At 40.6% G+C, this 26,079-nt stretch overlaps 1 protein-coding gene across 1 annotated transcript; it reads right to left on the minus strand.

The window, feature by feature from the left end:
* Positions 1 to 18,795: 18,795 nt before the first annotated feature.
* Positions 18,796 to 22,889, minus strand: GFER (growth factor, augmenter of liver regeneration). Its single transcript, XM_032231443.1, has 3 exons — positions 22,710 to 22,889; positions 21,258 to 21,460; positions 18,796 to 20,659 (listed from the first exon to the last, which is right to left on the minus strand). The coding sequence occupies exons 1-3, from the start codon at positions 22,881 to 22,883 to the stop codon at positions 20,497 to 20,499; spliced, it is 540 nt and encodes a 179-aa protein (XP_032087334.1). The 5' UTR covers positions 22,884 to 22,889; the 3' UTR covers positions 18,796 to 20,496.
* Positions 22,890 to 26,079: the final 3,190 nt, after the last annotated feature.

The raw sequence follows: 26,079 nt of genomic DNA on the forward strand, positions 1-26,079 counted from the left end.
CATTTTCTCTTAGGTGGATATCAATATATCTTTCTATCTTATTGCTAGAGTTCAAAGAGAGACAGTTTGGTGTGGTGGTGGTGGCATCAGGCTGAGTTCTAGTCCCTCCTTAGACATGAAAGCATGCTTGGTGGCCTTGGGCTAGTCACTTTCTCTCAACCCTAAGAAAGAAGCAATGGAGGACTTCCGGTTTGGATGGGTTGTCTGAAGAACTGCTTTTTTTAGCAGCTCCAGTCCCAAGATTGCGTTAAGCTGTCTAAACCGCATTCATCAGCTGTTTGACAGATTGATTACCTCTTCTTCGGGTGAAGAAGGAGGAGTGAGTAGCTGGGCTTGGGAAGTGCTCCACTAACCTCTCCCAGGAGATAAATCTGGGGAATGGAAGGTGTGAACCCCCCTGTAACTCAGCGAACTCCGTGCCCGTGACTCATTCTGCCTTTTGGCAGAAACAAAGACGCATGTCCACCCCTTGTTCAACGATTGATTTATACCTGAATCCAAGACAGGCAGAGAAATACCGGAGAACTTCCAATTGTATGTATTAACAGACTCAATTTTTCTAAAAATTCCTTCTATTAAACTACGTGGCAGAAAGATAAAGATGGCGCTGAAGAGCTTTGAAGGCGGGGTTGTGCTGTAATGTTATAAACTACCACAGAGCTTAAAATTACTTAAAGATCACTACATCAGCAGTGATTTATTAGCAAGCTACAGAGTAATAATTGGAACAAGCGGTCTGTCTGGACTTATTAATTGGGTGCAAGATAAGATTAACTGAGGAAATGGCTTCAAAGCAAGCTAAAACAACTATAACTTCCAAGAGCGCAGGGAGTTCCCCTGCTCCGACATCTAAATTACAGTCATTGCTGCCCCCCCCAATACCCCCCCTCCTGCTGGAGAACCTCTGACTCAAGAAATATTGCAAAGAGTTTTAAACGATGCTTTAAAAGACCATGTAGCTGTAATGGAAATTAAAATGCAGGAAAAGATTTCTGCTGCTTTCAAGGAGATTTCGGAAGAAGTGTTGGGATTGGTCCAGATTCATAATCAAGAATTCAGAGAAGATATTTTAGGAGCCTTTAAATGCTTATCTAGCTATGTCTCAGGATTGGAGGAGAAAGTGGAAGAAGTTAGTGACTCTAATATTAATCTGGTAACTAAAATGGATGTGGTCAAGGCAAGGTTGATGATGCAGAGAATGAAATTACAATGTTGCAGTATAGACAGATGGAATTTGCTTTGGGAATAAGGGGCCTAAAAGAGAAAAACCAAGAAAACCTGAAGGAGATTTTCTCAGAAGCCTTTGATCAATTGTTGGGCTGGCCAGGAGGGGACTTTGACTGGCAAATGGATAAGATATATTGTGTTAATTCATGGCTTGCCAGACAGAAACAACTCCCAAGAGACATTGTAGTGTATTTTGCCACAAGGGACATGTGGATTGATACTACAAGAGTCTTACAAAACCAAGCTGCAAATTGCGGGCAGGAGGTGAGAATTCTGAAGGAAATCCCACCCAAAATATTGAGATCTAGAAAAGACTATACATTCTTAGTGGATGAACTCAAAAACCGTCAGCTCTACAGTTCAGATGGGAAGCTCCAGCCGGATTAGTGGTCAACTACCTGGGACAAAGATATCATCTTAACTCAGTTTGGAAGGCTAAAGATTTTACAGCATATACTGAAGGCTGGACAGCCCCCCTCCAGGACCCAGAGAAAGAGAGCAAGAAGGACAGACCAGACAGCAAGAAACTCAGGATTATTGCAGGTGGACCAAGTCCGGACACCTCTGCTGGAACTAGAAAGGAGCCAAGGAGCAAAGACAAACCTGTCACTAGATGTATGGAACAAAGTTAAAGAAGCAACAAGTTCTCCAACTAATTCACGCAACAGCTAAAGAAGCCACAGATTCTAGCTCAGAAGCAGTGGGAGGAGCCAGGCCGAAAACCAAACTACAGCATTTCCAGATGGCTCTAAAAAAGCTTCAGGGAGCTAAAGATGATAACTAAATTCTTAACATGGAATGTCAATGGCTTATATTCACCACAGAAAGGAAGAAAATAAATCATTATTTCTAACAATTCAAGAATGATATAATTTGCCTGCAAGAAACACATATTAGAACAATTGACCAGAAATATTTGATGAACGCAATGTCACTGCCCCTTCATTTAATACCAAGAAAGAAACCACTCAACTCCATGTTTCAGAATTAAGTGTACTTTTACTGGTTACAAACGATGAGAAGCAAAGCAAAGCTGAATCTGAATAAAAGGCGCGAAAGCAATAGATATCAATACATAATTCATTCCCCTCCCCTTGGTACCCCAGTCCATAGTCCAATCATAATTCACCCAACTGTCAGGTGGGAGACATCTTCAAAATCATCATCAGGAATGGAATGCTGGACAGTTGGCCTCGGCGGGAAACTCCCTCCTTCCACATGCGCAAAGAGATGGTGAGAATAACTCCCTAATAAACAGCCCTCCAGTACAGAATGATTCCCTCCCCAATTACCATGCCCCCCTCCCCATTTCAATGGCAGCCGAAAAGCAGCAGCAAAGCAAAGGCTGACATCCGGCCCTCCTTCAGAAAAAGACACTCATGCCTGCAGAAACGAAAGAACACAGACAAACAAACAAACAACATGACATAGAAGAGAAAAAGGGAAGGGGAAATTAAAAATTTGAAGTGAGGTCAGGGCTTGTCTGGATAAGCAGAGTAGAACTTGCGGAGCAGACGAGGAGCCCGCACATGGGATTTATCAACCCATTCAATATGAGAAGGGGAGAAATGCTTCCAAGCCACAAGATACTGAATACGGTTCCTCTGTTTACGAGAGTCCAAAATTTCTCTAATCTCAAAGTGTTGCTCACCCTCAACCAGAAGCGGAGCAGGTGGAGCCGGGAAAGGAGCCCTCAATGGAGAAGTACATTCCGGCTTCAGGAGATTAACATGAAAAACAGGATAGACACGGTTGAGATATTTAGGCAATTGGAGACGGACGGAGACAGGGTTGATAACCTTGATAATCGGAAATGGGCCAACATATTTGGGACCCAACTTCTTAGACTTTTGAGTGGTCTGAAGAAACTTAGTGGATAAATAGACACGATCACCAACTTTATATTCCTTCCATCTCGCCCTCTTCTTATCCGCCTGTTTCTTGTGTACACGGTGTGCAGCGCCCAGTAAGTTAAAGGCCACATCTCTCTGAGGCAGTCACTCCACTCAGAGAGGGACGACACCTGTGGTTTCTCGCAAGGAATCTCAGGGATAGGCACAAAATCATGTCCGTATACCACCCTGAAGAGTGTAAAAACCTGTGCTACTGTGCACCGAGTTGTTGTATGCCACCTCAGCATGAGGCAACAATTCCACCCAATTATCCTGCTGGTAGTTAATGAAACAGCGAAGATAATGTTCCAGCACGGAATTGGTCCTCTCGCAGGTCCCATTAGTCTGAGGGTGGTGGGCAGAGCTCAACCCCTGGGCGGAGCCAATCAACTTCAGGAACTCCTTCCAAAACAAGGAGGTGAATTGGACCCCCCTATCCAAAATGATGTGGTCTGGTACCCCATTCAAGCTATAGACATGTGTGATGAACAACTTAGCCAGGGATTTGGCGGATGGGATCTTGGAACAAGGAATAAAATGAACTTGCTTGGAGAATAAGTCAGTGACAACCCAAATCACTGTATTCCCCTGACTCTCTGATAATTTAACAATGAAATCCATAGAGGTTTCCTTCCACGGTGCCTCAGGGTGGGCTACTGCCTGGAGCAACCCCTGGGGTTTACCCGGTGGGGGTTTCGCTGCAGCACAAGTGGGGCAACTAGCCACATAAGATTCAATGTCTTTTTTCAATGAGGGCCACCAAAACTGCCTCTTGACAAGGTGCAGGGTTTTTACAAATCCAAAGTGTCCGGCCATGCGAGAGTCATGAGCTCGTTGAAGAACTATGGCCCTAATGGATGTGGGATTGTATAATTTAGCAGCAATCCAAACTAGTCCATCTTTCATGGTGCATTCATCCTTATGTTGTCGGAACCACTCATCATTCGCAAGAGTCCCCTTGAGCTTCGTGACGAGGTCTTGTGTGATCTTCAACTTAGAGGTCACCTGACTTCTGGTGACCTGAGTTTCCAGCTGTTGTACTGTGGAAGTCTGGACAAGCTTCAGCCATAAAAAATTTTTCCTCCCGGGATATATTTCAAAATGAAATTGAATCTATTGAAATGTTGTGCCCACCGCATTTGTTTGGGAGACTGTTTCCTGGGGGTTTTTAACACCTCCAAGTTCTTGTGGTCAGTCTATACTTCAAAAGGGTGTTTTGCGCCCTGTAGAAAGTGACGCCAGGTCATCAAAGTCCATCGAACAGCAAAAGCTTTTTTCTCTCAATGGCCCAACGTCTCTCAGTTTTGGTTAGCTTACGAGAGGTGTAAGCGCAAGGTTGCAATTTCCCCTGTGCATTCGCTTGAAGCAGTACCGCCCCCACTGCAGTACCGCCCCCACTGTCCCTCCGGGAATAGGGCGGCATATAAATACAATAAATACAATAAACCTTCAAACATCACTAGCATCAGCTTGGACCACAAAAGGTGTGTCCATGTCTGGGTGTTTGAGGACTGGTTCCTCTGCGAACAGACGTTTTAATTTCTCGAAAGCAGCCTGACATTCCATAGTCCAGTTCAAGGGTTTTCTAGGTTTGGGCTTCACCCCACCTTTCGACTTCAAGAGGTTCGTAATTGGTAGAGCGATCTTAGCAAAAGAAGGAATAAATTGACGATAGAAGTTGGCAAAACCTAAGAAGCTCTGTAACTGTTTACATGTACGTGGGGCTTCCCATTCGGTGACTGCTTTAACCTTTGCTGGGTCCATCTCTATCCCCTTGTGGGAGATTCGATAACCCAGGTAATCTACCTTCTCCTGATGAAATTCGCACTTGGATAATTTGGCATATAGTTCTGCTGCACGTAGTTTTTTGAGCACTGTGCGAACTAGTTTCATGTGTTCGTCACGTGTTTCCGTGTAAATAAGGATATCATCCAGATAGACCATCACACCCTTGCAAAGATGGTCATGTAAAACTTCATTAATTAATTGCATGAAAACCGCTGGTGCCCCCTGGAGTCCAAACGGCATAACTCGAAATTGGAAACAGCCAAGAGGGCAATTGAATGCAGTTTTCCACTCGTCTCCTTCCTTAATTCTAACCCGATAGTATGCTTCCCATAGATCCAACTTAGTGAAGATCTTCCCCTTCCCCAATTGTGCTAACATGTCCTTCATCAGTGGTAAAGGGTAGACATTTTGGGCAGAAATGCAGTTAAGGTTTTTAAAATTCACACAGAGATGAAAGGAGCCATCTTTCCTCTCTCTGAATAAGACTCGAGCTGCTACCCTGGGTCTAGCTGGTTCAATGAAACCCCTTTTCAAGTTTTTGTCAATGAATTTTCTCAGTTCGTCCATCTCTCTAGGGGTCATTGAATAAATTTGGGGTTTGGGGAGTTTCACACCAGGCAGAATATCAATGGTGCAATCAGCGGGCAACTTATCAGAAGATTTCTCACTGAAAACATCTTTCAGGTCTTTTGGGATTCTCTCCTCCCCCTCAATTTTCTCCTGCCCTCTGGCCGCTAGCTTGGGGCCTGCTTTATCTGATTCCAGGCCCCCCCCCCACTTCTCCTTCAGGGGGCGTGGCAGACCGAATGCGCAACCAACCATTTCTCCAATTTATGTGTGGGTTCCACTTACGGAGCCAGGGGAGTCCCAATATAAGGGGCCGGTCCATTCCCAGAGCCACAATAAAAGTTATCATTTCTTGATGGGTCCCCATCCACATTTCAATAGGTTCAGTAGCAAAATGAGCAGGACTTCCCCCTGCAATAGAGCCATCTAATTGGCAAAATGCAATTGGGATTTTCAAAGTTTTCAGTTTCAACCCCATTTTCTCAACTATTTCTGGGCTTATAATGCAACGTGAGCAACCAGAGTCTAAAAGAGCAAGAAGTTTCTCTTGCGTGCCAGAAGAGGGCACTCTAAGTTCAACTGGGACAAGCATGGGCCCCAAACGGGAACTTACCCAATGGTCCGTGTCCTCAGAATCACTGACATCAGATGAGCTGGGGCTTCCGTTCCCTCCTTCCTCCGGGCCGAAGCATCGAGAAGTCTCCTCCCCCATCAAAACTGGTTCCTTCTTCCTGCTGGGAGGTTTCTCTAGCTTTTTCTTCTTCCGAGGGGGTGGTGTGGTGTGGCTGATCTTGACTCGGCAGCCCCTCCTTCCCACAGCAGAAGCACACGGGAGGCTTGGGTTTGCCTGTAAATCCTCCCCTTCCTCCTTTTTGCAACTTTGGGAGGGGTTTTTTGGTGGGAGGTGGGGATTCCTCACTTTCTCTTTCTCCTTTGTAATAAAGCCTAGCTAAATCAATTTCGACATCCACGGCTGCCTCATACCAGGGCTGCAATAGGTGGGGGGGGGCTTCTGTTTACACATTGCTGGTAAACTTCTTTGTTTAAGCCATCAGCTAAACGGTCTAGCAAGGCCTCTTCAGACCATCCCCTCATATAAGCTGACAGCTCCTGAAATTCTTGCACATACTCAGCCACAGATCTTTTCCCCTGCCTAATAGTTGTAAATTTAATTCTAGCCCTGCACTCGGTGAGAGGGTCATCAAAGCGCTTTCTCAAGGCTGCCATAAATCCGTTAAAGTTTCTTAAGAGAGGGGAATCATTATTATGTAGTCAGACCATCCAGTCAGCTGCGCCCCTCCCCGTTTCAATGGCAGCCGAAAGGCAGCAGCAAAGCAGAGGCTGACAGCAAGACTTGGACAACGCTTTGTAGCCTCCACCTCAGAGAAGAAAAACGGTATAGTTATATATTTAAGAAAGGACATGAAAGCTGAACTAATTGAAGCAGACTCCCAAGGAAGATATATTGTAATAGAACTAGTATTAGAAGGGAAAAAGATACTCTTAATGGGTATATATGCTCCCAATCAACAACAACACAAATTTTATGTTATGCTCCATACCAAGTTAATACAATGAGACTATAGATCCTGCATATTAATGGGTGATTGGAACAGAGTTTTGGATACCAAGAAGGATAAGAAGGGTCTTCTGCAAAACATTCATATGCGAGTGAAACTACCTAAGTCTTTTTTTGATATGATAGATGATATGGAGTTAAGAGATATATGGCGAGAAAGAAATGCAAAAGAACAGGACTTTACATTCTTTTCTGGTAGACATCAATCTTTTTCCAGGATTGATTTCATATTAACAACAAATGATTTGCTTTCCAAGGTAAAGAAGATGAAGATATGTTCCAGAGCCTTAACAGATCACAACCCGGTTTGGGTGGAATTGGAATTTGGGAAGGAATCTAGAAGGTGTTGGAGGTTAAATGAAAATTTATTTAGATATGAGAAAAATGTCAATGAATGTAAAAAACTGTTGAGAGAATATTTTGTTTTTAACATAAATAAGGGTACATCTATGGAAATGGTTTGGGATGCAAGTAAAGCGTACATGAGAGGAGTCCTAATAAATTTCTAAGAGCCGAGGTGGCGCAGTGGTTAGAGTGCTGTACTGCAGCCACTTTAGCTGACTGTTAGCTGCAGTTCAACGGTTCAAATCTCACCGGCTCAGGGTTGACTCAGCCTTCCATCCTTCCGAGGTGGGTAAAATGAGGACCCAGACTGTGGGGGGCAATATGCTGGCTCTGTAAACTGCTTAAAGAGGGCTGAAAGCCCTATGAAGCGGTATATAAGTCTAACTGCTATTGCTATTGCTATAAATTTAAATAAGTTACATAGATGCAGACAGGGGAAAAAAAGAAAGGAATTAGAGGAAGAGATTAGGAAGAAAGAGCAGGAGTTAATATTAAACCCAGGAGACAAGAAGATTAAAGAATGTGAAGAAGCAATTACCCTATTACGAGCACAATTTAACATGCTGATGTCAGACCAGGTGGCTACTAATTTGTTATATTCAAAACATAATACTTTCTGCAATACAAATAAACCATGTAGATGGTTAGCATATATGACCAGGAAGAAACAAAAATCTTGTAATATACCGAAATATATTATAAAGGAAAAGAAGTTTATCAACAGGATATGATCCAAAAGGCTTTCCTTGTATTTTTTACAGGATGTACACGGGTGATAAAATACAAGACTTAGATATAGATAGATACTTGGACAAAGAAAAAAATACCTATAGTTAAGGAGGAGTAAAGGGAGAGATTGAATCAATCAATAACTTTGGGGGAAATCCTCCAGGTAATTAAACAGTTAAATGCTGGGAAAGCACCGGGCACAGATGGATTGACAGTGGTTTATTATAAAATTTTACAATTAGAAATGGTAGAACCCCTTAAGGAATTATTTAACAAAATCCAAGTGGAAGGAAAGGTACCTCCATCTTGAAGAACAGCCTTCATATCCTTGATACCTAAAGAAGATCTTACTCAACCAAAAATTATAGGCCTATATCACTACTCAATACAGATTATAAATTTTACTAAAATACTAGCGAATAGGTTGATGTTGGTTACTCAGCAACTGATTCATAATGATCAAACTGGTTTTATACAAGGGAGACAAATGAGAAGTAATGTAAGACAAATTGTTAATATATTGGAATATTTGGGAAGAATACCCAAGTCCCTGCAGTGCTTATATTTCTAGGCACCGAGAAAGCATTTGATCGAGTGAATTGGCAATTTTAATGACAACAATGCAAAAGATGCAATTGGAGAGTATTTTCTACAATCAATCAACGCAATATATCAGGAACAAACAGCACAAATTATAGTCAATGGAAGTTTAACAGAATCATTTAAAATCGAGAAAGGTACAAGACAGAGTTGCCCCCTATCACCATTATTGTTTATTATAATCCTGGAGTTATTGTTGAATAAAATACAGGAATCAGATTATTTACAGGGAATTAAGATTAGCCATCAAGAATATAGATTACATGCATTGTGGATGACTTGGTTATAACTTTAACCCAACCAGGGAAATCTCCAAGGTTTTAATGAATATGATTAATCAATATGGCCAAGTACCTGGGTTTAAAATAAATTTAGGGAAAACAAAGATGTTAGTTAAAAAATATGAATACTAATCAAAGGGAAGACTTAGAAAAAATAACAGGATGTGAAATTACTTAAAAAGGTTAAATATCTAGGAGTTCATATCTCAACTTCAAATGGGAAACTATATAAGTATAATTATGAGCCATTATGGCATAGAATACGTAGAGATGAAAAATTGGGAAAAAACTACAATTATCTTTGTTGGGAAGAATAGCAGCAGTGAAAATGAATGTCTTGCCTAAGATTCCATTTCTTTTTCAATGATACCAATCCTTAAAAAGACGCAAATTTGCTTGAATGGCAGAAGGGTATTAACAAATTTGTTTGGGCAGGGAAGAAACCGAGAATAAAACTTAAAATAATGCAAGATGTACGTGAGAGAGGAGGCTTGAAAATGCCAAATTTAAAACTATACTATGAAGCAGTAGTTTTATCAATAATTAGTGACTGGATTAACTCAACAGAGGATACATTACTGAATATCAAGGGGCATGACTTGATATATGGCTGGCATGCTTATTTGATATATGACAGAAGGTGGATAAGACATTCAAAAGTCATATATTAAGGAATGCTTTATTACGTGTCTGGAAAAAATATCAATATAAATTAAATGATAAGATACCTATCTGGGCAATTCCCAGACATGCAATAGAGAACATAAGTATAGCACAAAAACAGGATGTAACCACATATAGACACCTTCTTACTATAGAAAGAGGTGTATTACAGCTAAAACCCTTGAACTAAGAGAGGAAAAGGTAATCCAAAAATGGTTTCAGTATGGACAGTTGCAGGCCAGATGGAAAAAAGATCAGAAAATTGGTATTATGAAGACGAGGACAATCTACTAAAACAAATCAGGGATCAAAGTCAATGCACATAAAAGGTTATATAACGTATTAATAGAAATTGATTCTGAAACAGAATTAGTTAAAGACTGTATGATAAAGTGGACACAAAATTTTGAAGAATCAATAATGTTGGACACTTGGGAAAAGATATGGGTAAGAAATGTAAAATTTACACAAGCCCAAAACCTGAGAGAGAACTTTTATAAGATGTTTTATCGATGGCACTTAGATCCTAAAAAATTGGCTTGCATGTATCCGAATTTGCAACCTAAATGCTGGAGATGCGATTGTGTTGATGCTACATATTACCATATATGGGGACTTGTAAAAGGTTTTAAAGCATTTTGGATAAAATATGGTGGATTATGCAAAATATTTTTTAAAAGAGGATAAAGTTTACCCCTCAGTTATTCTTGTTAGGTATAACTACTGATTGTACTGTTATAGAGACTAACTTGATTTTGGAATCTAACAATGGCAGCGAGATTGTTGGTGGCGCAATACTGGAAGAAGGAAGAATTTGCCTACTATTCAAGAATGGACATTAAAAGTAACAACTTATCAGAGATGGCTAAAATATCAGCATCTTAAGGATCACTCAGATGAGAAATACAAACTGGAGTGGAGAAGATGATTGACTATATTCAAAAAAATACGGGACTAAGAAACCTCCCGATAGCTTAATGACTGAAAAAGAAAGGAATGATAGTAATTTGTTTATAGTAGCTTAACAAAAGAGGAGTTAAAGCACAAATGAAAGTTGAAGCTAAGTTTCTTTTAGTTTATTTAGAATATGATTGTTAAAAATTTATACCTTGTATTTGCTCTGGGAAGTCAGGGGGGAGGTTGGGGGGAGATGGGCTTGGGTGGGGAGGGGTGGTAGAGGGAGGTAAATATTTGTAACGCTTTTTAAAATTTTCAATAAAAAAAGAAAGAAGCAATGGCAAACTACTTCTGAAAATCTTGCCAAAAACTTGCAGGATATAATACTGGATATAATATTAATTAGGATAAATATAATTTACTTCCTTTAGGCTCGGATATCTTATTTGAGTGGTGTAGGCAGACAGGATTTGTGGTTTTTACTAATTTTATTAAATATTTTGGGATTCATACATGTATAAATCCCCCCTTTAAGACAGGGGACAGTGATAGATACAGGGAGGCCAGGGCAAACCTTAGAAGAGGCATTAAGGTGGCTATACAAGACAAACAGAAAGTAGAGAACCATTTGTCAGAAAACAGCCCGAAGCACGTCTGGCAGGGACTGCAGCATTTAACTGACTCTAAGGGCAACACGAGGAACACGGTAAACATTGATGCCTCATTGGTGGAGGAGTTGAACACCTTCTTTGCCCACTGTGAGGTGAAAAGACCAGATCCCATAGCTGCTGCCCGCCAGCCTTCTGATTCCCAGCCACTCACGCACTACGAACATCAAGTGAGAGCTGTATTAAAGGCTGTGAATCCTAGCAAAGCTTCAGGCCCAGCTGGGGTGCTGGGGATAGTGGTAAAAAATTGTGTCAATCAATTAGCTGAGGTCCTGACAAGGATCTTCAACATCTCCCTGCAAACGGCCTGTGTTCCATTATGCTTGAAAGCAGCCACTATTGTCCCAGTCCCAAAGAAAACAGCAATTAGCTGCCTAAATGCCTACAGACATAACGCATCATGAACGTCTGTAGTGATGAAACGCTTTGAGAGATCGGTTCTCCAACACCTTAGGACATGCCTCCCACCAGACTTTGACAAGAATCAGTTTGCCTACAGGGGAATAAGTTAGGGTGACCAGACGTACCGATTTCAGCGTGACAAGCATGCTTTATAACAATTTTCCGTTGTCCCTCCGCCTTTTAAAAAAGTCCCAATTTTCTGGCTTCATGTTGAAAGCCCAGTGGATTTGCTTAAGAAATCCTAACCGGGGCAAGACAAAGACACCCTGTCTAATCCCTCTCTCTCTCTGTCTCAGTACTTTCATTGAAGATATTAAAACGTTAAAGCAACAAAACGGACCTCCCCCCCACCCCCCGCGCCGGTCGTGTTTACCTCATTTTATAAGAAAAAAAAATGATCTAGTACCATAGAGCTGCAGGAAATGGCTAGAGAGGTCGCCAGTGTTACTTCCTGGATTTTCCAGAGGGGAGGGGCACGGAGGTTGAGGACTCCAAAATGGTGGGAAAGTTTCTTTGAAATTATTGACTTGGAGTTTCTGCCTGCTGGTAAGTGTGCTGGGTTTTTTTCTTTTATTTTTTAATGCATTTTAAAATAATGTAGGTTTTAAAAATGTGCAGCTGCTGTTTTTTTATTCAAAACAATATGTGATGTGCCATGGAAAAATCATTAAAAAAAAACCTGAAAGAACAAAAGGTTTTTTTTAGGGTATTTTCCTGATCAAAACTATAATTGTTTCTGCATGACACCCTTAATCACAAATAGCCAACTACACTTCATTCTAAATAGTTTTATTTCCTTTATTGTATGTGATTACTCAAGTCCAAAAACTGAGTTAATTGGATAAACTCAGCTCCACAATTTACTAAATATACAGTTACAGGAATTTCATGTATAGTATGCTGTCTCTTAGGGTTTATTGAACACAGGAGAATAATATGAGAGGGATTTGATGTAAAATAAACTCTTTTAATGAATTCAAAATCAACGCAGCAGACAAGACATGGGAGTGAACATAATACACACTTTAACAATATTTTTTTTCCTTTTAGCCATCAAATACTGCAGCAAGTGTGTCAGTAATAAATGCAAGACAGGCATAGGATTTTCCAGCCAGGTTAATTTTACTTTTTTATGGTTTTGATGTTGTATTTAATTTTATCTGTATTAGAAACTTATGAAGGCTGTGCAACATTTTGAGGTGATATAGAGTATGTAAAGGCATGAATACAGTAGAACCTCTGGTCACAACCATAATTCATTCCATAACTTTGGTCGCAAACTGATTTGGTCATGAATCAACCTAATTTTGGAAATTTGGCACTTACAAAAAAATGGTTGCAAGGGGAAATCAGCAGTGGGGGGGGGAATGTGAATATTTTGGTCAGATGCGTTTGCTGACCAGAGGTTTCTACTGTATAACATCTTCCCTTAAGACTTAAGATTCACTTAAGATATAACATCTTCACTAAGATTTACTTAAGAACTGTGGCAAGAAAGGTGGTATAGTGACCAAAGTTACAATGGCATTGAAAAAAGTGACTGATGACCATTTTTCACACTTAGCGACCATTTTTCACACTTAGCGACCATTGCAGCATCCTCATGGTCACGCGATCAAAATTTTGATGTTTGGCAACAGGTTCGTATTTATGATGGTTTCAGTGTCCTGGGGTCATATAATCACCTTTTGACAAAGTCAAATGGGGAAACCAGATTCACTTATGCTACTAACTATCAGCTGCAGTTATTCACTTAAGAACTGTGGCAAGAAAGGTGATATAATGGGCTTAGTGACCAAAGTTACAATGGCATTGAAAAAAGTGACTGATGACCATTTTTCACACTTAGTGACCATTTCACACTTAGTGACCGTTGCAGCATCCTCATGGTCATGTGATCAAAATTTGGATGTTTGGCAACAGTTACAATTTATATTTGTAAATTGTAGTTATGTTGAAATAAAAAAAACATTACAATACTATTTTTGCGTTGTATGAAAATTTTTGTTGCTCTGTATAAAAATTTTTATCAACTCCCCCCCCCCCCAGTCAAAGGTGTCCCTCTTTACCAATCTGAAAATCTGGTCACCTTAGAATAAGTTGACAGACCCATAGCTACTGCTATACATTCTGTAACAAACCATCTGGAGAAACCCAGGAACTATGTCAGGATGCTTTTCTTTAAAAAAATGTTTTTTTATTTTCAAAACAAACACAACACATCATTCTTTACATGCTGTAGAAAGTGTATCAGGTGGTTACAAAAAAGCCTTTTGTGCATCTCTTCCACAGTCAACAAACATAATTCATATTAACTCAAGTATTTTAACTCAGATATTTATATATGTTACCATCATCATATCTCCATTTTCATTTGACTATAATTATTTAAACATCCATCATAAAATATACCAAGATTTATTACATAACCACATACTGGCCTTTCATTTACTATTTCTAAAATCCTCCATTAACACTGAATCCTTATGTCCTATTCTAGCTAAACATCCATATTATTTAATAACAAAATTTTCTAATCCTCCTTTCCAAATCACTGTTTACAATTTACATCCAGTTTCCTTATTTTATACCCATATCTATATATATGTTGTTATCCTTATCCCTCCTTTATTTAACTATATCCTGTATCATAACATTTTCCACCTAATAATCAAGACTTTAACTGTATCTAACTTAATTCTTTTTTATTAACCTTTATATATAATCCAAAGGGATTTCTAATCTTCCTTTCATGGGTATCATTCAATATTCATATCCAATTATTACTTATCGTAACACTACACATTGTATACATTAGTAACATTATCAATTATTTATTTAACTATATCTATTGTCACTAAATTTCACTACGTTTAACTAGTTCTAAATTGTGCTCTTCCATCTATCAACCTGTATCTTTCCAATAGCAAAACAGATTCATATCTTCCGCCATTTGTGGTGTCAGTCCTCCAATCATCTCCTTAATCAACTTTGTATGGACTCCTCTTAGCAACTCCTCGCTTATAAAATCTCTCATATAATCTTGATGCCCTTCTTCTGTTTCCTTAATCAGCTTATCTTTGATTGTCAGTAGTGTTATCAATGATATTGCTAATAAAATTTCTCTCTTTAAATCCATAAATTCTTTTGTTTTTTCTTTTTCAAAATTTTGCCATCTGCGGTAAGTTTCCCCTCCATTTAGTTCCTCTTTCAGTATTCCACGCTTTCCATTTTCAGAGACAAACTAATCACCATAAATATCAGCAAATTTAATTGCTTTATATTCATTTTCCACTTTGATTTTTTGGGTTTTCTTTGATTTTCCACTTGAAAAAATCCTCAACTTCTTCATCATATTTGCTGTTAGATGATCTAAGTCTTCCAGCTTCTTCTCTATCCTCTCATATTTATTTGATAATTTCTGTTTTTCTGAGAATATCTTTTGTAGACTTAAGGTTTCTTTCTGCTGCTGAAGTTGTGCCATTATCTCTAGCTAACAAACACAGCTGCTCTAGCTTGGAAGGTTAATAAGATTAAGCATAGATTCACAATAACGTTTTGTTTTCACTTTTCTCTGGTTAAAGATATACTTCAAAGGGACATCTGTATGCTTATCACTCTCTCTAACCAAGCAGTGAGACCTTGTAGTGCCAAGCCAAAATAATCAGTGAGAAAAATAAGAGTGTTTTGTTTCCAATTCACAACCTTCCAGGCTTCCAGTAGCAGTGTTATGTTGCAATTTCCTTGTTTCTTTTTGTATCTTTTTGTATTTCAAGTTTAAAAAGGTCTGATTCTTAAATGAGTTAGAAGAACACTCACAGTAATGAAAGAGGAAAATTTTAGTCCATAGGTTACAGAGAATAATACAAGAAAAAAAATAGAAGAAGAAAACTTAATCCATTCATTTTAAAAGGCTTGCATAAATCCCATCCATGAAGGGTAGCATTTAAAAGTAAGATAACCCACTGTCCAAAACCATTCCAAATTTAATTCCACCGCTTATTTCTTCTGTTCTCCAATTTAAATTAATTTTAAGTTTTTTATAGGCAGTCTCTTTTTAAAACGGTAAAAGTTCCTCACCAGCTGGAAACACTTTCTCTTTCCGTATCCTTCTGTTTTGGAGCCGCCCCGACTTCGTCAGCCTTGGGTGGATTTTTTTTGCCAGCTTGAAGAACTTCTCTTATATTGATCAGGGACTTTGCAATGTCGCTGAGTTCAACAAGATGTATTCTTCCTGTTCATCGTCTCTGCATTATGGTTTAGGTCCGTTTGGACCACCCAGGGGCAAAAGTATCGATGGCGATCTGAGCATTGTGATCGCGTGTCATCTCATCGTGACATAGATTCCTCCTCCGTCAGGATGCTTTTCATAGATTATAGCTTGGCCTTCAAAACCATTCTGCCAAGCATCCTTATTGAAAAGCTAACTGACTTGGATTTTTCCTCTTCCATCTGCGACTGGATCAAAGACTTTCTGAGGGATTGGCCACAAACATTGAGGGTTGGGTCTGTCATATTCATCTCTCTGCAGCTTAGCACTGGCTCCCCACAAGGCTGTGTGCTCAGTCCCTACCTGTACACATTGTACACACATTACTGTGTATCATCTGACCCATCCTCTGTGATCATTAAGTTCACAGATGACACCCCTGTATTAGGTCTTATTACAGGTGGAGATGAAACAGTGTACAGGGGGGAGGTTCAAAAACTATCCACATGGTGCTTAAAAAACAACCTGCACCTGAACATCAGCAAGACCAAGGAGATGGTGTTGGACTTCTGGAGGAGGAGAGAGGAACCTGCCCCACATTACATTGAGGGGGGCTGTGTGGAGAGAATCTCCTCCTTTAAATTCCTGGGAGTCCATCTCAGCTGGAAAAACTGGAAAAACAACACAACCCAGGTGGCCAGTAAGGCCCAACAGAGACTCCATTTCCTTAGGGTCTTGCATAAAAACAGGATGGAACAACAACTGATGTTGAGCCGAGGTGGCTCAGTGGTTAAATGCAGCACTGCAGGCTACTTCAGCTGACTGCTAGTTCTGCAGTTCGGCTGTTCAAATCTCACCGACTCAGGGTTGACTCAGCCTTCCATCCTTCCGAGGTGGGTAAAATGAGGACCCGGATTGTTGTTGGGGGCAATATGCTGACTCTGTAAACCGCTTAGAGAGGGCTGAAAGCCCTATGAAGCGGTATATAAGTCTAACTGCTATTGCTATGACCTCCTTTTATTAGTCCACAATAGAAAGCATCCTCACTTATTGCATCACAGTATGGCATGCTGGTTTGACAGCCACGGATGGAAAAACATTATAGAGGGTGATGAGCACAGCACAAAACATTGTGGGCTGCCCCTGACACCACTAGATGAGATCGCTAGGGCTCCCTGCAAATAAACATTCTTTGTTCTTGCCAGACAAACTCCACAATTAGAGGCTTCCCCGTTTCCTTTCAAGTGTATGCCATAGCCTTGCTTTGCTTTAGCAGTATCTTGATGGATCATAATCTGAATAGAAGCCAACAGAATGATGCAGCTGCAAACAAAGTGAACCTGATGCTCAGCTGTATCAAAAGAAGGAGAGGCTCAAGGCCAAGAAATGCCTTTTCTCTTCCTTTGATTAACCTTGGAAAAGGCATGCCAGGAAATTGTGCAGCTGGTGTCCAAATGGCGTCGGAGACGCTGACATGAACATGTTAGTTTTGTATGAATTTTACATCTATATACACAGCAAATGAGATGGCATGTCACTACAACATGAGGTAAATCATAGAGCACAGAAAAGAAGAAAAAGGCCCTCCACACCGACAGCAACCAATCACGGTGCAGCAGTAGAACCGGCAGCAACCCCTCTCTGGCCCAGCTCCTGTATTTCAGTCTCTTTAGTGGCATGCGAGAATTTCCCTGGGAGGGGAGGGGCTGCACCTCACAGGACCCAGGAAGAGAGAGCCACTGGCTCTGCTTGTCCAAAGGACTTTAAAGGGGAGGGAGACTAATCTTTAGGACCTAATCCCCAAAACAACCAATCCAATGAAGGTAGTTCTCAATTTATAACAATTCATTTAGTGACCAGTTACAATGGCACTGAAAAGTGACTTATGACCGTTGCAGCATCCCATGTCATGTGACCAAAATTTGGATGTTATCAGCTGGCAGATATTTATGTTCAGTTCAGTGTTCTGGGTTCATGTAATCCACTTTTGCGACCTTCCGACAAGTAGTCAATGGGGATGCCAGATTCACTTAACAACTGTGTTACTAACGTAACAACTCCAGTGATTCACATAACAACTGTGGCCAAAAAGTTTGTAAAAGGGGGCAAATTCACTTAACAACCATCTCACTTAGCAACAGAATTTTGGGGCTCCATTATGGTCATACGTCAAGGACAAGGGCCATAGGAAGCAAATGCAGGGCTGGCCATAAAAGGCTCAGATGCCTATACGCTAATGCTCAAAGTATGGGAGACACCTGAGCTAAATTTCAAGTGGCGTTGCAGAGTCTGAATATTTATGTGCCAATGTGACATTTCCATTTTTTCTTTTTAATAAATTTAGACGTTTCTAAAAATCTGTTTTCGCTTTGTCATTATGATGTACTACTGACTGTAGATTAATGAGAAAAAAATGAACTTCAACTGTAGAATCAGGCTACAGCATAACAAAATTGACAACAGTGAAGGGGGTCTGAATGCTTGCTGAATGCACTGAAGATGGAGAATTTGGCAAAACAGTTTTTTGTAAGTCACTCTCCTGCAGGTCAGGCTCCTGGGGATGTAAGGGAGGCACTCAGTTTTCCTGCCAACAGTTCAGAAGCAATTTGCCACCGTCATCTTCTATGATGTTTTCTTTCCAACCCAGCCTATCCTATCACTTTGTATTCCTTGCAAGCTTCTTTTCAACTTGGTACATCAATCATCCTTGAATGATAAATATTATCTGAAGAGAACAGTAATATCCTGACTCCAACAGTAGTAGGAACTATAACATTGGGAAAATGTTTACTTTTTAAAAATGGAGAGGAAAACAAATGAATATTTACTTTTATTTGATTAGCAAGCACAAAAATAAATTAATTCTGAGACACATTTAAAATTGCCCAAATCAAATGTATTTAAATAATTAATTTTTTTACCAATGAAAAGCATGTCACACATCTGCCAACAGAAATTGGATTTTTATTATCTTAGATGCAAAATGTTACACCTTTCCTTCATCAAACATCCATTTGGTTTTAGTAATAGAGCTGTGTAGTGCTTGCCAAATCCTTGGCCATAGGGCATGGCTGTCCTTTTAATGCTTCTAGGAAAGACACCCTTTGACAAAGACCAGATGCCATTTCATCACCAGCCCTATTTCTCTGCTGCAAGTTTCCAGATACTGAACCAGAGTAAACAGAAAAAGAAGACCAGAAGAGTTGTTCTTCATTGTGCTTTGCATATCTGCATGTGTATTCACTTTGCATTAATTAATGGGATCTGCTTTGCTTGGGTAATAAACCCAGACCTTAAGCAACCTCTGTAAAATGAAAATATTCAGGTTAACGTATTTTTTCCTAGTATGATCCCCAAATTTAATAGGTCAGGAAAAGTAGAACCAACACTTAGAAATAAATTCATCAAATTATAATTAACAGGGTTTGATAGTCATCTTTTCTGTTAAAGTTGTAAATTCAAGTCAGTTTCCCATGTTCAAATAAACCAAGAAAGTAAATTATTGCAAACCATAAATTTCTTCCCAGAAGTAGCTTATAAAAAACTGATATATAAACATGGTTACCTCTAAACAACCAATGTCTTCCACATTTATCTCTTCAATCAGTTTGAATTTCATTGGCAACCTTATATATAAGATGGTATAAAGTAGAAGTTGAAAGCAAAAACTTTCTTCATATTTCTTCACTCCAACCTTCTCCTTTCCCCACCAAGGCAACTGTTGGTGATTCATTGTAGCTAGCCTGCTCTACCATAAAACATGATTCATCTTCAAGGTTGCATCTCAGAGCATATTTGTTTTCTGCTTCCAGGTCATGACACACACAAAGTTCTGATAGGTAAAAAGAACACTTACTTGAAATGGGAACTCAGCAATTTACTGAGGAATGAATACAACCTTCACAAGCCCCCATTCACAAGAGCCATGCATTTTGATATACAACATGACCTCATGATTTCTGTGGCTTATTTCATTAATCAAAAGTTAATTAATCTAGATTTGTCCTCTTTTGTGAATCTGGCTAAAAGGAAAATAAAAAGAGGATAACCTTTGCTCACACCTTAAATGAGAGATCCTGTCCTACAGTATATATGCTGCAGAAATGTAAGAAGACATAGTTTTCTAGCAATTTATATTGTAGCACTTTAAAAAAAAAGGATTAAAAGTATTATAAAGTTGAGAGGGGGAAAATCTGATGAACATAAAAATGCAAGCAATACAATGAAGGCAAATGATGCTGGCTCAGAGGAAGGCTGCAAATAGTTGCAGATAGGCCATCTCAGATTTCCAGGGATTAAATCAGCACTGAGCTGAGAAAGCACAATGTCCTCAGGTTCAGAATGGTTTCTTCAAACATAGTCTAAGCTTCTGAAGGCAGCATTTGCTGGTATTTGAAATAATTCAAGTGGTCAGGAAAAGAGCACAATCAACAGGTAGAGACTCCATATGAATATTATTAAGAGATCTATTCAATATTAAATTTTCAAAACCAGAAATGGAAAATACATATCAAAGCCCTTTGCCTGTTTCCATCACCTCCATTAATAACAAACATACAATTTTGTCTCTAGGAAAGGTCCATAATGGATTGCTTTTGGGGTGTTTTGTTGATTTTTTTTAATCAAGTTGGAAAAATATCCAGCAGATCTAATCACAGGATCCATCCTTCCATCCATCTCGCCATCGTTGGTCTACGAGGGAGCAGTCAAATTCAGGCTTCCCCAGCTTCTTATTTACTTCATTATGAATCTGGCAAAACCACTGTGTCAAATTACGTCTGTTGCTGGCATCAGGTTGGTTTTTTCGTATTCTGTGTCAAAGGAAACGAAATGCAATTAGTTGTCATTTTATTCTGAAGTTCACCTCACTTCATCACAAGGTCCTGGTTGGAAACCTACAGCTGCAAGTTGTGAAATGTGATTATCCGCCATCATGGATTTTTTTCTGCTACACTCAAGAATATACTTTAATGTATTGCAGCAATTTACTACCTGGATCATGCACAACTCAGTAAAAAGCTCCATTCAGTCACCCTACCCCCACCCCAAATCAGAGGATTAGGGGGTCATAAAAAGAAGAAAAAATTATCTGGATCTTGCACAACTAGAGTCAAGATTGGGGCTTAATGACATCAACTTAATGTAAATGTTTCCATGAAAGAAACATTAAGCATATGAGCAGCTTATTGGCTACAAATAGATAGTAGTGGCAAATTCACCTTTACTTTGATAGTTCATTGTTAAAATGTCTGCTTAATTAAGCAGTCACAAGTCTGCTTAGTTTTCACAGAATAAACAAGATGTAGAAGTAGAGTTTCTACTATGTTAAAATTAAATCATCTCCTAGCAGAAAGTTAATTCCTGTAAAGGATACATAAATTTCAGGCATTCAAAAAAAAAAACCCTCACCTATTCCTGAAATCTTCTCCACATTCGTCACAAGGAAAAACTTTGGAAAATAATTGGATAAATTGTATCATTTCTTGCTGCTGAATTTTACTGGGCCGGTCAGGATAAAATGCTGCCATCGTGTGTAGAAATGACCATGAACATCTCCCTAGTTCTTCTCTGTCTAGGGGGCAATTAGATGTTGATTCCTGGACATTTGTTTCCTAGTTAGAAGAACACAGTACAAGTGAGAGAAGGCAGACGAATTGCCTACATGTTATGCAAACAACACATGCAACATCTTAAAGCAAATTTCTCAATATAGGAGATTCTTGGTGAATGTTCTCAGAGGATGAAGTTAGACAGCCAAGTTTACTTCCTCTTTCTTCTCCTCTGCTTCAGGAAGCTCTTCTCACAGTCCTGTTCCAGGATGTCCCTACATCATCTTTTAAGAATCTTCCCAAACAACAGCCACAAACAAAAGCTTATTCCCATAGCAATGTTATCTGCAAATGCTGAAATTGGCAGCATTTGAAATGCTTATTTTTTGTGATTCCAGTGACATGAAGTCACCCCCAGTTCATGTTACTGGGGGCACCCCGTGCTGTGCAACAGGATACGCTCCCATCCTCCCCCGCCCATCTAGCAAATGTGAGTAGATTAATAATAGGTACACCATGCTGGTCACATGACCAGGGACAACGCTGGCTCCCTCGGCTAAGAAAGGCGGGTGAGCCCTGGACACCAGTGGACAGGGAAACCTTTCCCTTTTTGCTTCTTTGCCCCTATAGCATTCAGCAAAGGGGTGTAAGGGTCTGCCTCAACTCCTCTCCCAAGAAAGCAAAAGTCTTGAAACTGGTCAGATTTCAAAAGGAACTTTGACTGAGAGACAGTGACTGCAGAAACATCAGGCAGAGTAAAGCTAATTTTCCCTTTCAGCCCCCACCCCAATACCCCGTTGTTAGCCGCAAAGGCGTTTTGACTTCTCGGATACGGTCTGATGCAGAAGAGTCGATGGAAATGGTGTGAACCTCAACCTCCCAAGCAGTTACAGCAAAGTGAAAGCATGTAAACTATTTCTCCCTTCCATGGCAGTTGGGACATGGACCTGACAAAGGGGGAGAACCTGAAATTATGAGATCTACAAGGGATATTTTATGTCTGCAGGATAAAAGAGCACCTTAGAAGCTTATCTATTTTCTTATGAGATTTCCCGTATTCCTCCCCTCCCCCCATATTGGCCACGAGCGGGCCGGGATCCCGGTGGAGCGGCCCCGGGGGCGCCCTCTGGCAGCCATCAGCGGTACTTCTCGCCCAGCCTTCAGTGCCAAAGGTGTATTAACACCCCACCCCCCCTTCCGCCTCCAACGCAGCAGCGGGAAAGCGAGCCTCCCTCTGCCGTGCCACAGAGGAGCCCCTCCCCTTCAGCCCAGCCCTCCTCGGCCACAGCAGCCCGGCCACCCACTTCCTCACCGGGCCCGCCTGCTTCTTCTGCTCCCGCATCCAGCTCCTGAAGTCCGTACAAGCTCGGCAGGGCGGCTTCTTCCGCCTTTTCTCCTCCGACGGCGGCTCCTCGTTCGCGGGATGCTCGTTCGGAGAGCCCGCGAAGGGGAAACCGCGCCCGGGGCTGGGACTGGGCGCCGCCATTTTGCCCGCGCGCAAGGCACGCTGGTCAGGTGGCGACCTGCTCAGGCATGGACCGCCGCCGTTACCATGGCGACGGGGGAGCGGATGGTCGGATGCAGGAATTGAATATCCCCGACCCGACAGAGCCAAGAGCTCCTCTTAATGGTGCGGCAGAAAGCCCGGCTGTTATACAGCAGCTTAAGCTTTCAGAGAAAATAGGAAGGTAGAGAAAATCAGAGCCAGACCTTTCTGTGGCCCTGGCTTTAGTGCTGGCTTTGCTGGTCCAGGGAGCTTTGAATTCAAAACTCCTCCAGGGCCATGGCCAGTGGTTGGTACCATCATAACCATGCTTCGAAAAGTTCAGACTTAAAATTCAGCAGGTGTGTTGGCTCCTAACACATTCATGTGGAAGTGAAGAAACCTTCATTGCAAGCTCTGCCCTTTTGTATCCTGAGGTTGTACTTCAGTGCAAGGTAGCAGAGTTGGTATCACAAGACCAGGAAAACCGTTTCTTTGCCTGTGGATCCCTGTGGATTCAGAGGGCAGCAGGCACGAGCAAAGGATTGAGGGCTGAAAACCTTGAAAGGACTTCATTTTAAAAGGAACATATTCTTTTCCATTTTTTTCAGTCTGCTTTCATCTTGGCTTCAGACTCAGAACAGGAAGCTGCCAGCACTTTATCTAGATCAGAACAAAATCTGCATGCTTGATAAGGAACGCTGAAAGCAGACCCTGCAGAGAAACCATAGCACAGGGTGCACAGGATGTGCACCTAGCAGTTTGTTGCAGCTTAGGTTGAGGGGCCAGCAGGGGTGGTACAGGTCATGCTAAGAATGTCTGAATATGCATGACTTGTACAGAGCTGTTCTACACTGAACCACATTATTTATACACTAGCGATATTGATAAGAAATTTGTAACCATTGTATTGCTGTTTTGAATTTCCTGTATCTTGAAGTATAAAAACAGAATACCAGTCCTGCTCAGTTTTCCTCCCATCTCCTTTCCTACAGAAAGTACCTTTGTCTGATCAGAAATTAAATGATCAATTTCCACTTTCCTCAGTCCTGCATTATTGGTTGGCTCTTGTGCTGGATAAACAAACCCCAGATTGGAGCTTAGCTAGCAGAACCAAAAAGAAGTTTTAGGGAGATGAGTATGAGTAGCCTTGAGAAAGCTGTTACGGGTAAGCCGAGTGAGGAATCTGTTAGCACTCCTTGAGTACTTAAAAGGACCCCCAGGAGGAGGTCAGGACCGGATTTCTTTCATTCCAGAATGTAGGATCCAGGATAAGGCACAGGAAGGCATAGTCGACTTGAATTCCTAACAGGCCAGTTGGACAATAAATGACCTAGAGGTGGGAGGGAGAGTCTTGGAGGTCTTCTAATGCAACTGCTGCCCAGGAGACCTTGCATCCCGGACAAATGGCTATGCAATCTTTTCTTGAAGACCACCAACAATGGAGGAGCACCCACAACTCTGGGAGATAAGCTGTTCCTAAATTTGGATCAGTGTGTCCTGGAGCTGATTCTATGTATGTGGCTGCTAAGAGCTCACACCAACTTCATGGAACATAGTTTTTGCAGAGAAAATTGTCTACAAGGAAGAACTTTTTGAAATTCTTTGACAATTATATACAGTTTAAAAATATTCTAATTAAATAAACTTAGAGACAGCTTGGAAAGGATTCCATGGATGAAAATCTTAAAGGGGAAGACAACTCAAGAATCTTGGGAAACTGAAAAATATGATTATAAAAGCACAGTCCAGCACAATATCACTAAAAAATAAAAATAAGAAATCCAAGAATAAACCATCATGGCTGCAAAAAGATCTATCTTATAAGCTAAAGGACAAAAAAGAAAAGTACAAAAATGGACAGAGGGACATATACCAGTAACTAAGACAGAATATCAGCAGATAGCCAGAATCTGCAAAGACGAAGTCAGGAAAGCAAAGGCTCAGAATGAATAAAGATTTGCAACAAAAGTCAAAGATAATTTTAAAAGTTTCTTTCAATATGTAAATAACAAGAAAAAAAATCAAGGAAACAGTCAGCCCAGTAAAGAGAGAAGACGGCAAGGAAGTAACAGGCAGGAGAGAGAAAGCAGAGCTGCTTAACTCATTCTTTGCTCGGTCTTCATATACACACCCCAAAAACCTATAGCCCAACCTACCAAAAACACAACTGTAAAAGACCGACTAGAAATAAAAGTTAAAATAAGCCCAAAAAAAGGGGGGGGGGGTAAGAGAATACCTGTCTGGCCTTGATGAATATAAAACTCCGAGACCTGATGGATTACATTCCAGAGTTCAAAAGGAGCTAGCAGATGTCATCTCAGAACCACTGTACCACATCTTTCAAAAATCCTGACACACCAAGGAACTACCAGAAGACTGGAAAACAGCTGATGTGATTCCCATCTTCAAAAAAAAAAAAGTGGGGAAACAGACCCAGGAAACTACAGACCAATCAGCCTAATATCAATATCTCGGAAGACACTAGAAAAGATAATCAAAAAACAGATTGCCAACATCTAGAAATGAGTAAAGTAATAACTAGGTCAGCACGGGTTTGTTAAAAACAGATCATGCCAAACCAATCTTATTTCATTCTTTGACAAAGTGACTAAATTAGTAGACCAGCGAAATGCTGTGACCATGCACCACTCACTAGAGATCCCTGGATCCCCTCCCCAACCCCGCCCAGTCCCCACAGGGACCACCCATATGAGTGATGTCAAGTTACCCACGCCCCAGGCCATGCCTAATCTTATTTCATTCTTTGACAACATGATTAAATTAGTGGATCAGCAAAATGCTATGGGCATATATACTGTATGCTTGGATTTCAGTAAGGCATTTGACAAAATAGATCACAACCTATTTTTTAGTTAAAAAATGTGGGATAGACAGCATCATCACCAGATGGATTCGTAACTGGCTGACAACTGTGCTCAATATGTAATCCTGGACTACCTCTACATGGAGGGAAGTAAGCAATGGAGTACACCAAGGTTTTGTCTTATGTCTTCATAAAATGATTTTAATGAGGGAATAGAAGGGGAATTCTTCAAATTTGTGGGTGACCCGAAACTGACTGAATAGCCAATACCTCAGAAGATAGGCTTAAGATACAGTGAATATGTCTAGTCAACTGAAAAGAAGGACTAGGGCTGCCACAAAGAAGAGGGGACCAACTTTTTTTCCAAAGCAC

This window comes from Thamnophis elegans, chromosome 14 (genome assembly GCF_009769535.1).
Source record: "Thamnophis elegans isolate rThaEle1 chromosome 14, rThaEle1.pri, whole genome shotgun sequence".
NCBI lineage: Eukaryota > Metazoa > Chordata > Lepidosauria > Squamata > Colubridae > Thamnophis > Thamnophis elegans.